Below are 25,347 nucleotides of genomic sequence, written 5' to 3'. Positions count from 1 at the left end.
TTTAGAATATTTAACTTATTTTTATATACGATTTCAGCAATATGTATTTTTAGAAATAAATAATTAACAGCTATATATAATACATTACATGGCAAAGTGGGCTAAATGAAACTTTAAGGCACGTATTCTTTAAGGAATTACTAAAACTACTAACTTTTAATACACGTTTATGATTTAAGCCTGTTTTCACACTAGGCGAACGAATATTCGCACGAATCTTATTGGTTGCGTCATCAAGTACGCATGCACATTACCCAACATTTTCTATTAGCACAAATAAATTCGCCTAATGGAAAACAGGCTTTAGTTACTATAGGATCTTGACTAAAAAGTTTAGCTGTATTTTGAAAATATAGTTCGTTCACGTATCCGATCTTGCAATATTTTAAATTGAAGGCTCCCTAAAAGCTTATTTGATAGCGTTTTAAGCGTTCAATAGTACGCATTTATATTAAGCCCTTATATATCAATTATTGAATACGTTGACGCAAACCAAACAATTATATTGCGGTCATGTAATTTTACTAGCACAAGAAGTGTATCCACATATCGCGTAATGGAGGACATTACGCGAACATAAATAGATCGAACACTCAAAAGGATACATAAAGCATTTTGATAACACAATATAAAAATCCAAAAAGACATATTTATACGTAGTTCCAATTCAGTGGAATTAAAGCTTTTTGGTTACAACTTATAGGATTGCGTTAACACAGAGCAATACGCGTTACCGCTGCGTTACGGTAACTACTTTTGTGGTACCTAAAACGCGATGGTCTTCAGATATCGGACGTATATTTAAGGGTTCAGGAAGGCTGTATACATCGGTAGGCTGTTCGATAAAATTGCTTGTAGACATATTCGTACACATATCTGCAAAAAAAAGATGTTTTAATTATACATCATTCAATTAATTACAAAATTTAGTACACTGTATCCAAAATTCGCTGTACAGAATAACATCATTAAGGCTAATTTACACTGAACGAGTAACGGTAAGCGGAAAACCGCGTAGCTTGTCCCACGTAGAATCTGTATCTTTCCTGAGCGGAAAGCGCCCATCCGCTCCACGTTGTGTGTAAATGGTCATAAGAAATAACATGGATTCTATATGTTTTATTACCGTTACTGCTCGTCTCTGTATATTGGCCTTTAAACATTATGTTGTTGACGAGTTTCACTTACTTTGTGCGTGTACATTTTTTATTCGTCCATGGTCCGCAGTCTTCTTCATAAGTCTTCTGTACTTTATGTGCATACCCTCTCTTAAATGACATTGTGTAGCTTTCATAGCGACAATGTCCAGGTCTACCACCTCTCGATTGGTAATACTGACTTCTACCAGCTAACTCTGTATTAACCCTGGTCTGGTGTCTAATTGGTGATGCACGATTGGGTGGTTTAGATATCTCTGTAGAAAAAAAAATACAATAAACACATTTACTCCTTCAAGATCGTTCGAACACTAGCAAATATGCATAGCAAATTTTAAATATTAGCGACTTATTGAATACGTTGCATAAAATGAGAAATTCCAGTAATTATGACGTATCGTTAGGCTAATTTGCATAAAGGTGATCGCTTGTGCAGCGTGTGACGGAGAATGCGAGTTTGTCTGCCACAGCGCCATTAAGCGTTATTCAGTGACCAGGAATAATTTACGCTGTTTATGTTTTATTTTGGTCGTTAAATCACTGATTTGAAGGTGCGTTAGTATTTCAAATAAGTATCGTTACAGAAGCTAGAATAATTAATACGTGTAATATTTACGTGTTTGACAGAACTGTCCACCGTATCCTCTTGGACAATCACATTTGTTTGCACCTATGCATTTGCCACCATTTCTACAGAACCGTTCACAATACTCTACAAAAGCCATGGAAAACCTATTGATCAAACACTTATTTCGGATATAAATCGATATCAACAGCATGTAATACAAAGAACAGGCATAAGGTAGGTGGGAACTGATCATGAAGATTACTATACTTACTAACACTGCACCGTTGACCTTTAGTTCCCGACTGACATTTGCAGAAATAAGGGGAAATGCATTCACCACCATTTTCGCACACCGGCCTACAGATAGCTGTGTAGTGGATAGTAAAAATAAGTTAGCTGTTTTTCTTTGATTAAACCTAGTAAGGATGACTCCAGCCCAAGCAGCATAAGCTGACGATATGGGTTCCTTTACACATACAAGTACAATATAAAAATCATAAATATAGCTGTTAGATTTGAACCATCTTAAGTGGAGTGAAATTTGATTTGTATCGATGATGACACAGGGTCCCGATTGGGATTGTAAAAAATGTTACTTCCAATTTTTGGTACTATTTATTAATACCGGTATTGAATGTATTATCGGTTTGTGTTAAATTATATTTTTATAATTGTATTGCAATGTTGCCAGTAAGTTGTTCTCTTTGAACTTGTATCGACATACTTGTAAAGTAGTTTATTGATATCAAAATCACATTATAACGATAGCATACAAAAGAAAGTTAAATTAAACCTACGAGTTGCACAGTTGTCCCCTGTGTAACCAGACCTACAAACGCACCGATCTGGACCCACGCATCGACCGCCATTCAAACAGAAATCCTTACAGATAGCTAGGGAATACAATCATAACATCAATTGATTACTTTAAACTCATGAAGTAAAGCAAGGCAATCTAATCGCCTCGAATAAACATTGTTGTAGGATTCTGTAGCTTAGGTCGGTGTTGAGAAATCATTAATAAGTAACGGTTTAGCTTGACCTGTTCAGGCTTACGTAATTAGTGTACAGAAAATGGTAGTTAAAACCCCACTCCCACATTATTACATAAACACGAAATATATAAACATACCTCTTAAAACGTGATCAAAAAAGCGTAAATTATACAAGAAGTTTTAGAATCCAATGTAGGCGTATTATTTGATTTAGGCCTACTTATTATACCCACAATTCCATCTTCATCAGCCAAAAATTATCAATACCGTTTACATTGATCAGGTTATAAAAAGGAATTAAAACACTCACGTGTTAGACAGTTTGGGCCTTTCCATCCCTGTTTGCACGAACACTGATCTTTGTAAACACATACTCCCTCATTGTAACACGGAGGATCACAAATTGCTAAAGAAAAAATTGATTTGGTGATTTAAAACTAAACTATCCTTAGCTGAGGCCGACCCTATGGACGGTACGTGCCTGTAAATAGGAGAAGGATGTACGTTTCCATGAAAAATTACTAAAATATCTTTATCTATCTAAGTCTTCCAGCACCGTAGGTGAACCCTACCCTGCTCCTCCTAATAGTAATGTCATATATCAAAAAGATTATGCAGATGTAGTTACAACTCTCTAGGCGCAATCATGTTGGTGATTCAAAACCTATAATATCCATTTTAAACATTTTAGTATTTATTTTTTGAATGATTGTGTTCAATATTTCATTACTTACGTCTGCAAAATGGTGGAAGAAATCCATACGGACACGAACAATAATTCTTTGCAACGCACCTCCCGCCAAACTTACAAGGCTCGTCACATAAATCTGACATAAATGTAAACAAAAACAACATTGTGTTATACTACGAATAACCAATTGTATTTATAAGTGTCAATGTTTTCAGAGGCTTTGATATTAATTTTGAGTGTTTGTTGAAGAATCCTAGTGTTGATAAGTTAGAGTGCCCTCTATATCGTCACACAAAACGTGCACTAATTCGTATACGACCAATTCATTACTGTAGTATTTTCATTCATGTTCTAATGTATACATTTCATATCAATGCCAATGTCGGTGATGAATAACAAATGATACTAAATAAGGAAGTATCAATAAACTTACTGTGTTCGCAGTGTTTTCCGTAAAAGCCCACGTTACATAAACACGTTCCAGTGTAGTAATTGCAACGGCCGCCGTTTTTGCATCCTGGATGACACGGTTCTAAAATTTGAACGAAAATGAATAAATTAATAATGAATGAATTAATACCAGCCACTTTACTTAGTACTAATACTAATATGTTAACGTCATAACGACTTACCTTCACATGCCTTTTCGTTACAATTGCGTCGATCTATAACAGTTCCGGGACCGTTATCCAGGCAGATCTTATCGATTGAACTAGGGTAGCAAAATCCAACACGTTGTCTCTCACCATCGCCACAGGTTTTACTGCAGTAAGTCCATGGTGACCAGATGAAAACCTCTGTAATTGACAAACTTTAATTATATACGGTATTGAAATGTATATATTATGAAATATCTAAAGCATGCATTGGTGTGACATATTAAAAATACAGCACTATTTCAAATGAGATACTACAGTATTTATTCCCCACGTAAATGTGATTTTTAGGGAAAGACAAGAATATGAATAAAGTATGCTAGCCGATTCGCGGCACTGTATCTGTAATTTGCAAAGTATCAAAGACAAATTCTGTGATACAGTGCAACATATGTATCACGTGTGACGTCTTTATCGTAGGCCATAATGTTATCGTAACCTAATACAGGCGCCACATGTAGAAGGCCTACTTGTACTTATGTGGCAACGAATTACATAATTTGCCTATGATTTTCATCATACTGAATAATGCAAAGGAGTACAGAGAATCTGTTGGAAACATGCAGGGTGTTTCGGTTGTTAGAATGTCTGTACTGCCACTCTACGCATGCGGGTTAGTAGGAGCACATGGTTTTACTGACTATCCAGGCATACTATCTGAGACAACACTTCAATTTGAATTACTCTCTCTGATATGCATGCATTCCTCACTAAAGCAATGCTACATTGTTAGTACTATCGTTAGTTAGAAGTACACGCATCTCGGTACATGCGTCTTGGTACATGCGCTTGAGTACACAACGTCTACGTACAGAACATGCTCTTGGGTTCATGCGTCTACGTACAGTACATGCGCTTGAGTACACAACGTCTACGTACAGTACATGCGCTTGAGTACACAACGTCTACGTACATACCGTTACACGCTGGCAGCACACATCTCTTTATCTCTCGGGCCATAGTTTGCCCGTGAGCGCAACGTTCGTGTTTCGAGTTGGGCGGACAACGCGCTAATCTCTGCTTGACCCCTGACCCACATGTCTGGGTGCAAACCCCCCACTCCATCCACTGTAAAGTTTCTGGGAAAAATTTACAAATATGATTAACGTAATGTACTTTCAGTGAATTTGATACTTGAGGGCCAAAGGTGTGTAGACGTAGTCAATTTTCTCTCTACACCGACTGTCTTTAAAAATACATTTTCTTGATTTTTGGATATACCAACAGTTAAATAACTGACATATCGATACAGCAACAAATATTGTTTGAAGAAAACTGTTTTAATTTACAAGTTGTGAGTTAGGATTATATCATTTTCTTCACTTTGATCAGCTAGGCCTCTCGCGCCTTTTCATACGTTTGTTGCTAACGCCGGTAACCAGGGACGCTAAGCATTGTGCTTAACACCATACGGTACGTTACGTTTAGTCTTCTGACTAGGCCTAGGTTCACTCTCCTCATCTAAATCATTGGCTGTTTGGATATTTTTTAAAAAAAACAAACTAGTGCGGATTATCACAACAATAATATTTACAGTTACTGTTGGTCGTACTGTAATTTTGTATTTTGTATCGTGACAACCGATGAAACGCTTTGAATGCTTACATTTTTAACATAAAAAAACGTATTTTCTACTTTCTAATAAAATGAACAAACCTATATCATCACCCGAACCAATGTCTTGAACATCACCACGTCTGCCGCCAAGGCCTACAAAGTGTACTGTCGGGCTGCGAGACTCGGTTGTTTCACTGGAGAAAAGATTGCCAAGATTGTCCTGATTATCTTCAAATATGTTATCAAAAGAAAATTTACTGACGCTGTCCTCTTCTCCCATCTCCGATTCTGACTCATCCTTCGGCTTTGACACCTCTTGTTGAGTTGGAATGTATTCGTCAATGACTTCAACGTTTTCGACTGATCTTGGGGTAATTTTTGTTGATTTGGTGTACGTTATCGTGTTACGTGTAGGCTTTACGTCTGGTTTCTTTACGAAATTTATTGGATTGCTTTCTTTTACGGTGGTTTCCTGTGGCTCATCTGTTGTTGAGGGTAGACCCAATGGTGGTTCTTTTGTGAGTGCCTTGGTTGTTGGTTCTTCACGAGCAACGTCACTCACTTGGGGGTAGATCATGCTATCAAACATTGGTGGAATCTGAGGATAATGAACCTAAAAGAAAATGTTTTTACTATTATTTAAACGGTATGGCACAGTACAGTACAATTAAATGCGTGTATGGAAAAAACACGAAAATATATTTCATATAATGGTGTTACAAACAATATAGGCCTACCGTAAATCTTCTAATTGTATCCCTGGATTATTATTCTTTTATTGTTTTTTAGGGTGGGTTACTATTAGAGTAGTGGGTTACAAACCCACTCCCAACTTTTCCGGTCAGCAAATCATAGCAAAATAATAAAACAGTACGAATAAACAAATTTGGTTGAACTCTAACTTTATTTTATAAACTCAAAACATTCAATCCTCCCCACTTAACTTTATCTCCTTATTTTCAAAATATGGCTGCATCATAAGTTTTTGTGACTCTAATAGTAACTTCCATGGAGTAGAGTAGTGGGTTATTATTATAGATTGACTTATAAGGTGGGTTACTATTAGAAGGGGGTTACTATTAGAGTGTGGGTTGCTATTTACGGTATTGTTATGTTCTATGATGACTATTTTCTTACCGATCTGTTGTCTCTTGGGCAATGCAGAGCCGCAGCATTTGGATCATCATCTATTATCAGTTGTATAATATCTCCCTATAATATCAAAATACATTTATTATAATAACGGCACTGGAAAGAAGCTTGATGGACGCATAAAAATAAGTTTGAACAAACACATTTACACACGAAATGTTCTTCTCATATTATGAAAATAGTATAGGCCTCATTGTATTCTACTGTTTCAATAGTATGGAGCGCCTTAATCGCATATTATTTAAGCTATACTAACCTCGTAATACATATCTCTATTTAACGACGTTGCCGAGCCAAGTGACGTTGTACCTTCTGTGTCAATGGCAAGATTGTCCACCTCCATCTCACCATTGTAAACGTAAGCGCAATCACCGTACAACGTCACTTCAGAGCCTTTGATACTGAATGCCAGCTTATGCCACTTTCGATCCAGCATGTTGATTGGGAACGAGAGTGAGATTTCTTTGCGAACCAAACCATCCTTCTGACTGTAGACAAGTGAAGGATTATCACTGATCCTGATGCCCAGCTGAAGGAATCCACTAGAATCAACCATCTGCAGGACATACAGATGGCGTTGGTCGTCTGACAGACGTGGCTTGATGGTCATGATGATTGAGAAACTTGTTGGAAACGTACTGCCAAAAAGGTCGGATGTCTTCATCCGAAGTATGGCGCTGCGGTCGATGCGATAATATCCTATTTGATAACTTTTGAGTTGGACCCCACTCGGTAATGATGACAGTGATAGCAACTTTATTAGGTCTTGATTTCCTAGGTTAACATAACAAGGCATTATTTAAACAATTCCATACTTTTGTTGTTCCATGAACCAAAAGAAGGTAGTCTAGTGAAAGTGACGAACCCGAGCGGATTTAAGTTTCACTGAAAAGAATACTGTACATTAATAAGGACATTTTTTTAAAATTTAATACAGTTTTATCATTTAAATCAATGAGGCGTATTGCAATGTTTTTAGCCATAAGAACATCTTTTTTAAAGAAAAAGGACTCCCGGATTTGATAGACAAGTATGTTATGTTACACCACTTGCCATAAAGCTTCTTTAAAATATCATTGCTTACATTTCAGATACGTATCATAAACATTAATGGTCGAGGGTCAAGTTATGTAGACGAGACATGTCGATGAGCCATGAGGCCCTCGGGCCGGCGTAATGTTCGTTTTTGCTCATGTTAAATTATAAATGTTTTCGTATAGTTCATCGAGCCTAGCCCCATTGTCAACATCCAAATTAAGGAAGTTACTCTATCGGTATACATTCTACAGTAGCAGGGTTAGGGGTTCCAGAATGTTTTAATGACAATACTACGCCTACTTGTTTGAACTTAATGTAGGCCTATGTTGTAAGGGCACAGGGTTATGTCTTAAGAAGCTTCCTGGTAGAATGTTACACCCCACTTTTTGGTTCAATAACATCTATTTATTTCAAATACACATCCGAATGTACTTTTTAGTAATAACTACCTTATCAGTTATTCCCGACTTATGCTTAAGATATATTGTCCCCCTAAAAAATACTTTAATATGCCATTTTAATGTCACATAAGAGTTATTCACTTTGACCAAAAACTGGATCGAAAAAAAAATTATTTACCTGCAAAAATGTAATTTAGAGCAAACAATCCTAAATTAACTGTTTCTTTGCATTTTTACAAGTGAAATCATTATTTTTGTTGGTTTTTTTTTTACAAAAGTGAATAACATTATTAAAACTGCAAAATGGCCTATTCAAATTCTGATTTTAGTAATCTTCGTTTTTCATGTTGTTAACATCTTTAACATTTATATGGTCAATGCGATACAGCACAGTATGAGTACGCTTCCCATACATTTAAAAAAAATTCAAGTCGTCGTATACGGTCGGTACAAAATGATAATTTTTTTATTGTAATACCTTCACATTTGAATTGATTGCAGTGTTGTATCTCCAGAGCTTTTCCTTCGCAAGCATCTGCGAAATCACGAACGCAGATTCGTCTTCGACGTCGAACACCGCCCCCACAATCACGTGAGCAAGGTGTCCATGCTATCCAATTTCGCCATCCTGACAATAAAAATCAATCAATCAATATAAAGCAAATTTGATCAAAAATGTTACATAATTTTACATAATTTGGCATAAATATTTAAAAGAAACCAATATGTATAGTACTGAAGAGTATAGGCATGTATGCCCTCCAGCGTAATTCTGTATAGGCCTAGTGTTTTTCGTGCCGCTCCTTTAGGCAGTTATATTCAAGAGAACGGAGCGGTATAGCTTATAGTTTACTACGTCTGAAAAAATAGGTATTTGGAATCTCGAACTGGGCATGCGCACACCCCAAAGCACGTCTGTGAAAAGAGAGTCTATAAAAACATTTGCTGATAAATATTGAGATGCATGTAGACGGTAGTTACCGTTAGATGAGCTGCGTTTTTTGTAAGAAATATTTCTTGTTTAATTTGTCATACGTCATGCCCATTAATACTAACATTATCTCTTCTGTTTATGGTATACATACATTATATTGCAGTTTGTGGTGTGTTAGTAAATAAAACATACCAGATCCTAGAACGAAGGTTGATCTTATTAACTTCATATGATCATTACTTTGTTATTTCCAACAATAGCTAAATGACATTAATTGGCTATAAAATGTGAACGATCAAACAACACTATAAACAGTGACACTGAGGTCAAATGTTGTCGATATTGTTGTCTAGATTAATATATAATTTCCGAATTAATGTTTGAGACTTAAACAATATTTTGGTTAGTATGTAGCAATAATCTGCTTTGACCTCTGTAGCAACCCCCCCCCCCCCCGACCCATGTACCATGTTATTGAATCATATATTTATTGATCCGAGGATGTACACCTCCTCCATGTTTAAAAAATAAACAGTTTATCGATGATGTTTAAAACGCATTTAATTGTCCATAATATTCTAGGCAGGAAACTATTTCGGTGATTGACACTGCGTCAGTTCATGATAACAAAAGATTATGCGCTCGCGAACTCACAATGCATTGCGCCTCAACTGATGTCTCATCTGGTACCACCAGGAAAGAGTTAAATTTGTAATTTTACTCTTCCCTGGTACCACTGACCACATAAGGCTAACCCAATCGCGCTTGCAATTATTTCGAGGTACATTGTAACCTCTATGGAACTCCTATTCACTACTAATGTTCGTAAGACAATATTGAACCAGGGATCCCCCGATTAAACATTTTTTGTCAAATACAATTAAATGCGCCAGGTCAAAAAGCATTATCTGCATCGGCTCTTAACAACTAAACATTCTCGTGACAACATAGCTTCATGCTAGCCTATCTATGCAATGACTAATTCTAAATACGAATGTAAACACTTTGTGTTATGTTTACGTACTTAACTAGAATAATTGCGCTGCAAATGACATTAAGACATGTTCGCAATTTCTTTTAAAGAAAATAAAGGGTTGTATGTCTGGTAGGCACAGACCTATGTCTGCTTCTTCCATTTTATAATTTCACAAAGTGTTAAAACGTTGTATTTCTTCTTGTTCGTTTGAAAGGAAACGTTACTATTAATATGTGTGTCCCCTGATAGCATGTGACACTTACTAATTTTTATAGTAGTTAATACATTAAATGTTAAAAAAGAAATACGGATAATCTCATCAGGTGATTGTTAGACTATCTCTATATCATGAATGTAAATACTTGTATAGATATTAGATGTTTGATCAGGTGAGCCAAATGTTTGATGTGATGTTTTATATACCATTTCTATGACACTTGAAACTAGGTAGACCTATATTAATTTTTGATAGTAGAAACATTGATAATTTTTAATAATTGTTTAAGCCTACAGATATTAAACTAAAGCTCTGTCTACACTATCAAACTAGTTTGACAAAAAAAGTGTGATGTACCCAAACATGTAGTGATATGCTTAAATATGGTAGTGATATGACATCATCATGTCCATATATAGGCACATCACATTTTTTTCCACAAAGTTTGATAGTGTAGACAGAGCCTAATAACTATGAAAGCGCATGAGCATAAGATGATGAGGCTTTAGTTTTGGCGAATAATTCTTAGTTATAGGAAAAACAGACTTAACGAATTCAGGTAGACCTATATAGTTTTAACATCCCTTAATTGTTAACACAGGTTATTTAACTAATGTAATAATATATACGACAAAAAGTAATTATCCAGCACCAATATAAAATATAACCGAAAATTAACAGAATTAGAACTTATATTTTGAACATGTTGAGCCCTTACCAGGATTTGGACACATAACACGGTAGCTAGACAAAAATTTGGTCCTTAACGAACATGACACTGATGAATACAACGAAGCATTACCGTCACACCCAAATGCGATACATGTGTTAGAGTTAATTGTGTATGAAATTGAACATCAAGTAAACCGATCTCAAATATCTGTCCCGATCATAAACTTTTATTAAATTCTGAATATGAATTATGGGGGAAAGGTGTGGATCGAGAATTGAATAAACGGTGGATAGGATAACCGTTTTCGTTCCGTTCCCTATGATTTAACCCTTTGCCTACAAAAGATATTTGTAGTAATAATATAACTTTTAAAATTAGGCTATTGCTATTATTATTAATAAAGTATTACGGCATTATTAAACCTATTTAAACTTTTTTAATAATGAAATCAGCTAAAAACCAGAATAAAAAATCTCCACATAAATATTTACGGCAATATTAAGCGTGGGAAATGTGTCAAATGGTAATGTTTATTTTCCTGTTAATTGGCCTTTACCTCGGTGTGGTGAGATTCATAGGGATGGGTTCTCAGCGGTGGGGTGTGTTGAGGCGACAACAAAAATGGTAAAGTAAGTAAAGTTAGTACTGCATACGTTTGGCATACGTTGCCCGTTGGGACGATATTAGGAATAATAGGTTGTGCAAAAAAACTGCTGTAAGATACTAATTAGAATTGTCATGATATAGAAAGAAAACAACAGGTGAAAATAGAAACCAGGGTCATCCGACCGCCAGGAAGATGAGCACATCATTTTAATGTACGACAGTCTGGACATTAGTTGACGGCATCGTGCCTTGTGGAAACGCGATTTCCGGTCAACCGACTAATCTCAGAGGGAGTCCATCTCAGCAGTGATCTCACAAATGTTATGATTGATTTATAATGAACATTTATCACAGATTTGTTTCTGGTTTGACCCAAGTTAATTAATACAATTGTTTCTGTACTTTCCTGGCCTCTTTATTCCATGTTGTTAAAGAATAATATAATTGTAATTGTTTGTAACTACTGTCAGGGTGTTGGGTAATTGGTCAGATATTTTGCCCTACTATGACGTAATTTGTACTTTATACTAAGTACATTGAGAATGCTGGCAAAAACGCCAGGTACAAAGTAGGGCAAAAACATCTTAATATAATATGTGTTTGTTGGGCCACATCCTCTTGTAGTATTTCGATGGATTAAAACAGGAGCTGTAAAGAGTTCAACCTTCGATTAATTACCCTTTGATTACTTTTCAGTATCTATTATTACCATGTGAATACAACTTTATACATTGGTGGTATGTTTGTCCATGGAGAAATACTTATTTCTCCTGGTTTGTCATATAAACTAACGGTGACGTCTCATCAATTCATATAGGAAAACTAGCCGCTGGTTGGTATTGGTGTCGATAAATTGTAAAAAACAAAATATACTTCAAATGTTCTCTTTTAAAAGTCTACTTGGAGCACCCAAACCGAAACGCCATAAATATTATATGGTGCGGCCTAAAGGTATACGTTGCATACCACGCAACTATAGCATGTTTATATTAGCATTAATTGTTTGTTTCACCCGGTGGGGGGAAAACTACTGCCAAATTCACATTCTGCAAATCTTCTTCCCCCTTTGTCTTTTTCTACAAATCATTATCTATAAACAAACTAAGATGTAAATTTACCACAGAACATGTCCTTTACGCCCACGAAGTTCACGCATAGTTCACGCAATCCACCTCGCCGCCAAAGCTACCGTGTATATCTGAGTACTTTCCGATCAATTATACAAATAGAATTTAAGCGATTATGGTCTTACAATCATTGTGCTAATATTAAAGATCATTTTTAAACCGACTTTAGTCGTTTATTTTCAAATATGGCTAACGTTAATTACGGTACTAGTTTGCGTTTGCGTTCTTCTCGGTTGGTGTTTACTGTTGTCTGGCTATCAGATTCGTGTAAGATAACCATCAACGATAGTATTTTTTTTAACTATCGTCAATAATGCAGTGCCCTAAATAAAGTAAGCCTATAGTAATTCATGAAATAGTTTCATTGGGTAAACCATGCAGGGATTAGTTTAGCCTATCCATTAGTTGCCATTTGATTAGTTAATTTCGTATCACAGTCCTTCACTATTAGTTCTATTGTATCGGTAAACGTTATATTCAATTGTCTATTCTATTTAATAGTTCTATTACACGGCAGTTTTTGTAAGAAATTGAAATGTTGTGAAACGTGGATTCAAGTTAAGATGGGGGAAGTCAATCTTTTAGGAAGTTTACATTACAGTGATTGACATGTGACTGTCCTATTTATTGCGAAGCTCCGCCTCTTTAATTTCAGTCAATCTCGTAAAAGAAAATATTATCCTCATTTAACTAATAAATATTCATTACAGCAGTACTGTAGAGTACAGTTAGTAAAACAAGTTGAAAGATTCTAAAAAAAAAGAAAACAGAAAACTTCATGTATGAAGAAAATGCCAACGGCATACATTTGAAATAGAGTGTTTGGATAGTTAAAAAATGTGAGTAACCCCAATTTAATTTAACCACAAAGTAAATACTTATCCTTATTAATAATACCACTTAAACAGCTGTATCTACAATTTGGATAACGATTGTGATGATCGTCAAATCAGGGAGTTGTTATTAACAACTCCCTGGTCAAATGTTGGGTACAGGTACAACCATGGAGAAATAAGTTAGTTGATAACTTGTTTCAATAGTAAGTAACCGGAAATATCATATCCAGGGTCACTTATGTGACCTCTATATTTAATTAATTCTCATTCATTAGAAATGTAGATCAACTGGAAATGATACCGTAAAAACAATAAAAAAATAATTAATTAAAGATAAACGTGCACAGATTATTTAGGCATCATTTAGGTATCATGATTAAGCGAGGATCTATTTCGTCTGATAACAATTGTTTCACTTTATGACAGAACAATGATGTTTTTGTACCAGGTCTGAAATAATATTGCAATTCATTAAATTATAAAGTCTACTTGGGCAGGTTTTAATTGAAAATAAACGTTTCCTATTGCACTTTGAAAAGAAAACAATTCAACATCCGATGGGCCACTACAATTCCAGCTTGTCGTTTCCTTTACATGTTACTCTTTTCAGGGTGTTCCCTGGATTTGACTGGAATCAATTCAGTCCTTGTCGATGTTACAGTTATGGGGAAGTGCTGTTTTCATCTGCACCAAATCCAGTATAGTTTGAACTGGAATAGGGGTTATCACGCCAAGGAAATGGAGTTACCCATGGACCTAGGCCTACTCAGGGTAGTGACAATTCAGGCAAAAAATGATTGTACTGTATCGTACATCATCAATACAATTAAAGGACAATTCCAGGTTCAATGCTTTATTGTAATCCGAATGAAAAAGTATTAAAAATGTGTTTATTATAAGTATGTATCAATATATAAATAATAGTCTTTAAATCCTGGAATTCCATTTGTTGAATCAAAATAGTCCCACTAATTCAGGAATTATATATATCTCTATATTTCGTTAGAAGTGGGGAGGATCGTATTAGGAGACAAACAGCTCGATTCTAGGGACAAATAAATGTGTACTGTAAACCGTGTTTGTAGTAGTTTACTAAATTTCGTCTTTAAAAATTGAGAGGGGAAAAATTGTTGTTATAAAGAAGTGGCGGATCCAGAACATGCACAGAGGAACCCGAGATATAATACTACCATAATGGACCAATGGTACATTCAAAATCGAATAAATTGTGTGTACATTTAGAGTATAGGTGGTGGGGTGGCGGCGTTCCCGGCCACTGCTGAGTTAATGTATTCGGTTAATGGGCCGGACGTTTGTTTACCTAAATAGCTGCTAAGCGTGTATCAAATCTAGATAGGAGACTGCTATAAACATTATTACCATGAAGCAATTTATAAATTGTAAACTTCGTAAATCGCGTATGACGATTGATACGTCACAGGCTTGAGATAAACAAACAGTTTATCAGCTAACTGTCAGGGCAATAATAATTTACATCATAAATAGGATAACGAGATATAGGCCTATCGACTGCTTCTGGTAATCAGAATCATGCAATACGGCATCTTCTAAGTAAATATAACTTCGAAAGAAATCAGTGTGATAGAGCGGAAAGAAAACATAATCATAACAAGCAAAAGGTCCAAACAACGAGTAGCAGAGATTGTGGCTACGTTTCATACAATTTAGATCATTTTTATTTTACAATATGTTTTGTTATTCCATAAAGTTATATAGACCAAAGAAGAAATTGAAATATACAACCGGGGCATTCGATGACTTTCATGACAAGCGATGGTAACAGGCCCAACCATAACACACATAGGCATATGTCACTGTTATAAAAATGATTTTTATATCTTGAAATAAGTTTGAACTGTTTTAATATATGCAATATTTTCATTTTTCTGTACAGTACAATTTTAAATACACACTATGTATAATGTATCACTAATTATTTTATCAATGGTTCTATTATAGCTCCATCTGTATAGAGTCTATTTACCTTTATGCCAAATATGTATCTATATCGTTTTAAGAATGACAGAATTATTTATTCTATTATACATTTAAAATGAGAAGAAATTACAATACAGGTGGGTGATTCCCACGAAAGATAAAAAAAAAAGAAGTTTGAACTTAGAATGAACACTTCTGTCAGCAGGTTAACTCTACATACCATTCATAATTCAATTCAATCCTCGATTTAAAAAGCAATTTAACATGTAATCTAACAAGTTTATAACTAACACCAAGAACCGGTATAAAGATTATGAAATGATGAATTTCAAAGTAACAAACATCTGTTATGAGGTGAGCTTTGCTTTGCCTAATCCATCGATTGCATTATTTCAAATATCTGGGATTATTAGGCCTAGGTAATGCTTTATTTAGATACCCTACCTGCTACATACCAAGGGAAGTAATATTAATGCTGATGAGTTAAAAATATACAGTAAGTACCGTAAGCCCCACACTACAAGTATACATTTTATTCATAGGCTGCTTTCGATTTATGACGACCCAGGACCCACTATTTAAAAAGGAACTTAAAGCTCTGTCTACACTATCAAACTATAGTTTGACAAAAGTGTGATGTGCCCAAATATGGTAGTGATATGCCCAAATATGGTTGTGATATGACATCATATCCATATGGGCACATCACATTTGTTTTGTCACATAAAGTTTGATAGTGCAGACAGAGCTTTACGTCAAGTATATTTCATAATCATTGCGCGCACGCATTGGGAATAAGACTTCTTTTAAAATACCACAACAATACGTAACTCGAATCCGAAATAATGGTTCCATTTTGTATTATTACATTTCAAAAATAAATAAATATTAAAACCGTAAGAGTCCCAGAGGCGTGATAACAATGACGGTGCTCGCTAAACTGCTTGTCATTCATCAAGTTTTTGTTGGGGTGAGAATATTTACATGGTATTGTATTTACTTTATGAATGAACACGTTTTGATTGTAAAACGGTGACGCTTTTATCAGAGGTCTTTTGAATGTTTTTTCCTTTGCTTGTCAGTTTTATGGAATTATATAATTCTTGTTTCCAATATACAAATTCATAATTTAGAGTAAAGTACTTATGATTTACGGTACTAATAATATACATTGATAATAATATGTTTATTATTATGAAGCACACACTTTAGCACATGAGCATATTCTTAAAGTAATCAGAAAATGGCGTAATTTAATAAATAAAAAAAAAATGTTGGAAAAGAAAGTCTTGATAAAAAGTAGCATCAGGAGCTAGGATTTTGAAAAATTAGTGGGGGAGTTCAAACACTTGTTATTAATTAATATTTGTTTACAAATAACTTAGATAATAATATATAACTACCTAAAAGCAGGTCATGTTTATACACGCAATACTAAGTTAAGTGTGTACTGTGTATACTGTACTATTTAAACCTGGTGACATCACCAAATAAGATATTGTTATTTTATTCCACCTAATGAGACATCGAGTAAATAAACGAGTTCATTAACCTCAGAATAAGGTAAATGCATTGGTCTCGCACTTTATTTTTATAGGCTCTCAACTTAACCACATTTTAACGACAGCATGCTATCTTATGAATGAGTAAAGTCTATTTTCACAACATATTCGATGAAATATATCTAGCAATAATTTGTAAATAATAATGATGATAGTTCTAATTAGTAACTTTTCTTTACTACACTTAGTAGTACTAAATACTATTACTATACCAAGGCCTATAATATTATAATTGCTAATAAATTCGTTGGAAATCAATTATCACTCTAAAATGATCAGCCTTAATTTTCAAACGAACGGATTCTCTTTCGACTCCGTGTAACCACACTCTTTTAATTAGCACTATATTAAAATGTAATGTTATTTTCTAAAAATTAACACAATAGGTCTACTCAGTACGCAAAAGACTACAACATTAGCACGACCTATCTGTGAGGTTAATGGCTTTCATACGAGGTTAACCTCATTACACTAGTTGTAAATTATCAATTAGGCCTACAACAATATATTATAGAATACGACGCCATTTCTTTCGAACGTTACATACATTTTATCATTTCAAATAGATAAACTTACCAACGGTAAAGTATTTTTTCATTACCGATTAAGTACCATCAGTAAAAATAAACATCTAGGCCTATAAGACTGAAAAGCTGCCTACCGGTATATATAAAGAAATATCTGAAAGAGGCCTATATCTACTCATACCTACCGGTACCTATGGGCCGATAAGCAATACGTATTATAGGGTATCGTAGATTGGTATAGCCTAATATCAATTTGTTATTCAATTTTCTGAATCATCTAAGATCTCAATACAATCCATTCTTTTCTCAGGGAGTTGATAACAAAAATAACCTATAAGTTCGTACCCTTTATGATGTCCTTGTTTGTATTTTTTTTAACGATAAGATCATTTTTTTTGTAACAGGATTTATAGATTTCCTAATAGAGAATAATATTGATAGAAAAGACAGCGGAGACCGTGTGTTTTGTATGTCATCATATACAACGGTAGAAATTGTATCTAATCATCAGATATTATACGTTGATACTTTGATCCAGTTAAAGTATAATTATACTGTAGAGATTCGTCATATTATTGACTGTACCCGGTATAGCACACCCAGGCCTATGAGATCGATTCGAGTGTAATGAGGACGATTAATCTTCATCATGAGTAATTCTTGTTCGGTAATCCAGACTGAGTGTCCTAGATTTAACTGTTTAGATTTTGAATTCATATTAATATAATTCGTATAAGGCTATACATTTCACCAATGCTTTATAATGTGATAGGGTTGTAATTTTGCTATTATTTGATTTACAGCTCCCTGTTATTATTTATTGGCCATAAGCCCCCGTTTACATGATGTAATCCTGTCAAGGCACAATCCAACTGTCACAATATACCAACACATTTGACAGATTTACAGACGAACACCATGTTTTTATCGACCCTTGAAATGTAAGCCATACATGCATGCCCTACGGCCTGGGTTTCACGCTATGCATTTAATGGCCCAAATAGGCCTAGCAGACAAGTTGAGTTTCTGGATATGTAGTTTTTGTCTGGTTTATTTAAAAAAAAATTAAACTGAATTGTCCTAAATTTGAATTTTAAAATATTAAAATATATAGCAAAAATTCGACATATCTAAATAAATTTAGAACGGCAAGGACGACATAGGCATATTAGAAATGCAATATCCACCCGTCATTTGGATAGGACGTTAAGCCATTGGTCAAAACATCTAGGGAGAGTGTAACATAAAAATAACAAGTTCCTCCGTGAATGGTGTTCAGAATATTGTATTTATAATGAAACATGTAGGACCATGCTTAAAACCTGGTAGACCTATATATTTAACTATTATGGTCCCCAGTATTTATCGATTTGAATGAATTTGAAGTCCACTTATGATAATATCAAAATGTCAACCAATGTTCAATGTTATCATGATACGAGTGTAAAATGTGACCATGAACTTAGTTTCACCGATAAGACTTAATGTCGTATCATTTAAACATTATTTTCGTTATCAATATTATATCAAGATTTAACAACGGATGGGCTCAAACTTCAATAAACTTACATCCAGAAATACTCTACTCTTCCCTGGTAAACTCTTATGGGTATACACCTTCATAAACAAAGTTATTGAATTTCTACTACTCATGTAGGCCTACTAGTCTTAATAATATAGAGGCAAACTTAACTTATCCACAAAAAATAGTATAGGCTTAAATTAGGTATACGCATTGTGAAGTTAGTTATGACTGTGACGTAAGCATATTTTTTTCGTTTGATTTACAACAAAGCACATGGTGTCCTAGAACAACACCTGTCTATTATCACTTATTAAATGATTTGTAAAGTGTAAAGACAAATGATTACAAATTGTGACTGTCACCTCCCTGGTATAACTACCGTACTCTACTTACTCACTATTAGTAGGCCCAGGTTAGATTAACTCTTCTCTGTTAGGCCTAGATGATTCTAAAGTGTTTGGTTTAGATAGGCATGGAATACACCTAAAACACATATCTTTGCTTATTTCTCTTCATCATCTTTCAAAATAATAATCATAATCATAATCGTTCTCATTTATAATTCATGGCCATCTCCATTCCATCATAATTACCGTCATTGTCTTATCTAAGATAAGATAATATTTATTGGTCCATCATAAAATATGTTGGAAATTTATTTACCAAATGGCGTACACATAGAAAAATACATACTGTATAAACATTAAAAATATAGGCCTAAATATATAAAATGAAAACATGTACCGTACCTAAAAATAGGCGAACTGTATTATTATTATTATTCATTCAAAAAACTGTATATATATTTTACCATTAATTATTATTTTAAATTTTGTGGAGAAATGACCCCACCCCCACAACCTATCAAAATAATGCAGGCCACGGGGCTAGATGTAGGCCTAATGACACCATGTCCAGTCATTTCGCACCCAATATTTGTCAAAGGTGCCTATACTTGTAGTATATTGTTGATGTACACACATTACGTTTGAAGTAGTTTGTCTTACAGTAAATGTGTAATTATGTAGGCCTACATAAACTTACCACAAGTTTATTGAATAGAGGTAGAGTGTCAAAGTCATAATTATGCGTTAGATTAGAGTAATAACGTTGGTCATATTAGTAAGCTAAATAGTTTGTTTTATATATAGTTACTGAATTTTGTGTGTGTTGAATATGCCATTTTAATGTCACATAATAGTTATCCACTTTGACCAAAAATGATTTACCTGAAAAAACTGTAAATAATTTAAAGCCAATGGATTTTTGGTTGAATTTAACCATTTATTTTTTCATTTTATAAGTGAAACATTATTTGTTTTCGTTTTTTTTCCTACGGAAGTGATTAACTTTATTTACTTTATTACAATACATCTTTAAATATTCTTGAGAGAAAAAAAGCGTTTGAGTTTATTTTGAATATCCTTCAAAAGGAAACTTAGACCTTTGGTCGCGGTAGGTTGTAAACTTAGGCCTGTACTTCTGTATACAACTGAATTTGATAAAACTAACCTTATTGAGACTTAAGCTCTGTCTACACTATCAAACTTTATGTGAAAAAAAAAAGTGATGTGCCCATATGGACCTGATGATGTCATATTTAAGCATATCACTACCATATTTGGGTACATCACCTTTTTTTGTCAAACTAGTTTGATAGTGTAGACAGAGCTTTATAGACCATACCTGCATGGTTATACCCACAAGGCATTTATTAACTATAGGCCTAATTAATTGTTTTAATATACCTATTTCAATGCCACTGATTTGGCTGTAGATGTCGGTTACATCCAAAACAGATTGGAAATTCCGAAGTAATTATAGTAGCTTCTAAATAACTTTCTTGTTGTAAAATAACGATAAACCAGCGACTGAGACAACACGATTTCTTTCTTTGAAAATGCTACGTTGAAGTGTGTGTGATAAGAAGATAACTTATAGTACCTTCTCAATGTAATTAAATTAATTAACAGCGTAGTTTATTTGAAATAAAGTGTTTCAGGGTGGTCGTGGATCTGAACCAAACAAAAATACTTCGCACAGGTTTAATTTCGGCTTTGAGTCTAAAGCTCTGTCTACACTGTCAAACTTTATGTGACAAAAAAAAAGTGAAATGCCCGATGGACATGATATCACTACCATATTTAAGCGTATCACTACCATATTTGGGTACATCACACTGTTTTTGTCAAACTAGTTTGATAGTGTAGACAGAGCTTTACCCTGAATCTTTCTCACGTCCCCATCAGTAAAATCTTTCAGCAATATAGTATTTAAACTATATATGCCTATATACACTATTTAATGCAGATAATACAGTTTTCAAACTTATTGGACTTTAATAATGAGATAACTCCATAGCTTGTTTAATATTGACTTAATCGATTTTAGGGTAACCAATATTTACTCCAAACATTGGATAACGTTAGAGGGTAAAAGATAAGTCAAACTTTTAATAGATACAGGGATGATTGTGTATATAACAACTGACAGTTATTAACGACAGTTATTCAATAAACATGCAGTCAGGTTTGTAATCGGCATTACGACCTTTGACCTTATGTCCGCCAGAAAGATGACAGCAGGAATGACATTTTATGGGAAATTTAGGGGTATGAAATCTATTAAAACTAGATAGAGATATTGACTCTTCATTGTATTATTATGTAAAATTCAGTGTGACGTGTGACATTTTTTACCCTAGGCATACCCTAAACAAGTAATTCTTAAACGTAAGTAACTAGCCTAAACTTGTAACATGTGACGAATATATAACGCTATATCACGGAACTTTCTTCAAAATACTATTTAAACATAAACTATTGTTTTCAAATACCGAGAAACATTTTATTCGGAAATTACAGTACACTGTTTTGTAAGTAAGTAATACAATACTGTAATCGTATACTAAATATACCTAAAGTAAATAAACTAATGTAGTGTTACTGTTAATTGAGAAAGTTATTTTGGTATGTGGTTGTTTTTCGTTGTTTCAACATCCATAAACAACAATGTGAAAGTTGGTTTCAATTAACATGTACATATAGTTTCTTAATGAATTAAAAACATCACAACTCAGTTGAATTTACGATCAACCAAGTCAAAATATTCCATTAATGTTTATAGCTGCTCAATCGGACACTCGAACTCTCAAAAGGTTCGGATTTAACTAGTACACTTTGTTTAATAATTATATTAAATATAAAACTTCCAAAGAACACGTCTTCGATTATAACAATTATTGCTCAAGGCCAGACTCTCTTAAAACAGTCTTAATAAATTATGTATTTCTTGGTTTATACCATGAGAAAATAATAGATGACTATTTGTAATTTTGTAAGTGTTAAGAGACGTGTTAACTTTTCACAAGAAAAATGAAAACGTGTTAATTTATTTTACATGCTTAACCAACTTTTTAAAGACACTAAATTTCAAGTTTAACGTTATTGAAGAGAAGTCTGTATAGCCGTGACTAATTTCGGCTTAATTCATATTTCAAAGTTCCGAACTTTTTCAATCAATTGGTATACCACACATTGATTGAAAGGAATTCCAATACAGGGGATCATCACAAACGTGTTAATAGTAATTTTAGAATTCAAAACACTAAATTAGTATATCGCTACTTCAAGGTAGTGTGCGAATTATCCACTGGTACCGATCATAACATTATAATTGGTAAAAGATACCGTCCTACGCTAAGTTTACAGTCGCAATGGGATACAAATCAATTATTTTTCCTACTCATGATTATTTTTGTAGGCCTAAAACATATAACCTTTTTGCGACCGATATCCCATAATTTTAATGTCAGTATGTTGTAGTTATTATTCTTCATTTAATATTTGATTTAAGTGCATTGGCAGAATTAGCCGCGGGCTGCGCGATTCATTCTCTGTCCTGATATACATACTACGTGACAAGCCATACAAGACACAAAAAGTCGTTTTTATACCTCCAGTTATAACAAGTCTGGTGTGTGGAATTATTTTGTCTTGAAAGATCTAAAGCAGCAATGACAGATTGGTAGCCGTCGAGTACGTATTACCACTGTGAGTGACCATGCATTCAGTCTTAACATACGGGGTGACATTAAGTATTGTTATTATTGTTGCTATAATACCTGTTAGGTCTCTGTATATTCTTCAATTCAGAACATTTAATTGTATTTTAAATGTATGTGGTTGGTTTTTGGTGAAGACACGTCTTCGTGTTTCACATGTCAACATCGTTTCATAATTTATTTTCCATTAAAAACTATTAGTAGTTATTAACACATTGAGTTAACCCTACGTGCTCAGAAAGGATCTTTGTTGACACATTTAAAACGAGCGTGTTTATATAAATTCCATCCTAAATTGAAAAATCAACTTCACGTTGACATGTTTTGAAGGTGATGTACACTACCATACAGTGATAGACTGCAGCGATCCTGTACGAGGAACAGGAGAACAATGGAGAGCAGATGACAGCACATTAAAAAGCTCCTAAAGTGACTGTTTAGAAGTTTTTATCGTTGGCCTGTCGTTGAGTTGAGTTGAGATGATGAGTATGACTCATACTCTACCAACTCAGAAATTAAGTGTTTAAAATTAATTAATTAATGCCTTCGTTCTTCTATATTTCTATCTAGAAAGTTCCAAATTCCATAATTCTTCAGTTTAAATTAGACTATGACTATGTCAGTAAATTCATCTGTCTGGACGGTCAGACTGTATAAATAAAAGTTACCAACATAGAATCTACGAATTCGCTGAATTGACATTATAGTCTGTATTTGATATAACTGAGCTTAACTTGCATCGGTAAGCATAAGCCCACGGATGGACCACTGCGCTAAATTATCCTAATTATTTAATTAAATTATACCTTATGGCAAACCTGAAAGGCATCTCTCGTATTTCTGAAGGTCTACAATATAAACGACCATATAGAATTGTCTACTAATCTATATACGAAACAGTAAGGATGAAATTTGAAACCTACTTCTCAATATAACCTGGCTGGTGACACCCCATTTTTTTCTAAAAATATTTTGTATAATAAAAGTTAAGAATAAATTTGCAACTTACCTATGGTTCTCAATACTATAGCTTCTGTTGCATAATCAAAGTCTGCAACTGCTCCAGTAGGATCGTCATACAAAGCGTATAGAACGCTTTCCCCTTTACCCTTCCCTCCCCCAGTATTAGCGACCACCTTCAGAAAGAAAATATAATGCTCCCCGGGTACCACCGGCGATTTACAGTGACGCTTTTGACCAAAATCCTCAACTTGATAAGTAGGCGGTACATCATTTATCGTCGTAACATTCTTGACTAGATTAATTCCTTTATAAATTTCATCAAAGTAAACTTCGGCTGCGTAAACTTGTTCCGAATTGTCTTCTTGATTGTAGAATGTTCGAACTACAACACCGGATGCGACAATGTTTGCTAGCTCTGTCCTATCGTCAATGGGCATCGGTCGCCAATATCGAGTTATATCCTTACAACATATTGATACATTTAACGCATCGAATAATAAAATACATAGAAAAATAACTGATCCTAAGTTCCGAGTCGTCCAGTTGAGTTTCACTGAGACTGATCCCATTACGACGAAGTTCTGGTGAATACACTGTTAGAATACCTCTACTAGACTCGTCCACCTTCGATCACACACTGGCAGCAGTCCTATAATGTCAATAAAGAAAGTCGAGGGTTTATACCAGTTTGACCTTTTAACCCGAATGTTTTACTAGCTCGTCTATCAAGATAATTCTTTGTATACATATAAATACCAATTCATCGGACTATTATAGGATTAAACACCGTTCACATCAAGAATACATTTAAGGTATATTAAATCATCGGTAGACATTTTGCGAATATTTATTCTTTTTTTTAAAATGTTGACATGTGCTATTCATTATGACCAGCGCGCCTTACACCAACTTTTAACCTGCAACCTTTACACCTTTTTTAAATTTAATACCTATACTACAATTCTCTATGATTATTTTAGTATAAAACATATAAGTCTACGTGATGACCTGAAAATATTGATCCGTAAATACTTTTGTTATTCAATACTTCCGTAAATTACAATAGATTTAATTTCGATAATTGAGAACATGTTTAGTTAATCTAACCTTAGAATTAGTAAACGATATGTCCACAATATACTTGTCCTTTGTGACGTTTACTTT

At 34.2% G+C, this 25,347-nt stretch overlaps 1 protein-coding gene across 2 annotated transcripts; it reads right to left on the bottom strand.

The window, feature by feature from the left end:
• LOC144840857 (uncharacterized) lies at nt 1-24,821 on the bottom strand. 2 transcript variants are annotated; one of them, XM_078696914.1, is made up of 15 exons: nt 24,230-24,821; nt 8,694-8,843; nt 7,033-7,550; nt 6,762-6,836; nt 5,724-6,237; nt 4,985-5,146; nt 4,044-4,208; nt 3,845-3,943; nt 3,455-3,547; nt 3,031-3,126; nt 2,523-2,618; nt 1,997-2,092; nt 1,774-1,869; nt 1,189-1,414; nt 1-876 (listed from the first exon to the last, which is right to left on the bottom strand). In XM_078696914.1, the coding sequence occupies exons 1-15, from the start codon at nt 24,750-24,752 to the stop codon at nt 810-812; spliced, it is 2,976 nt and encodes a 991-aa protein (XP_078553040.1). In that variant the 5' UTR covers nt 24,753-24,821; the 3' UTR covers nt 1-809. The 2 variants fall into 2 exon arrangements, with proteins under 2 accessions (XP_078553040.1, XP_078553048.1); XM_078696922.1 differs by lacking the exon at nt 4,985-5,146.
• Between the last annotated feature and the right edge of the window lie 526 nt (nt 24,822-25,347).

This window comes from Antedon bifida, chromosome 1 (genome assembly GCF_963402885.1).
Source record: "Antedon bifida chromosome 1, ecAntBifi1.1, whole genome shotgun sequence".
NCBI lineage: Eukaryota > Metazoa > Echinodermata > Crinoidea > Comatulida > Antedonidae > Antedon > Antedon bifida.
The sequence above is the reverse complement of the archived record's forward strand: the minus strand, read 5'-3'. Positions and strand labels throughout refer to the sequence as shown.

What these genes read in the sequence shown, in the direction of transcription:
- LOC144840857 (XM_078696914.1), bottom strand. Translation starts at nt 24,752, where the DNA reads ATGGGATCAGTCTCAGTGAAACTCAACTGGACGACTCGGAACTTAGGA. An exon ending in TGGTTCGGGTGATGATATAG is followed by an intron (nt 5,147 to 5,723) that starts GTTTGTTCATTT and finishes AATTTTTCCCAG; the next exon opens with AAACTTTACAGTGGATGGAG. An exon ending in AGGCCCAAACTGTCTAACAC is followed by an intron (nt 2,619 to 3,030) that starts GTGAGTGTTTTA and finishes TGTATTCCCTAG; the next exon opens with CTATCTGTAAGGATTTCTGT.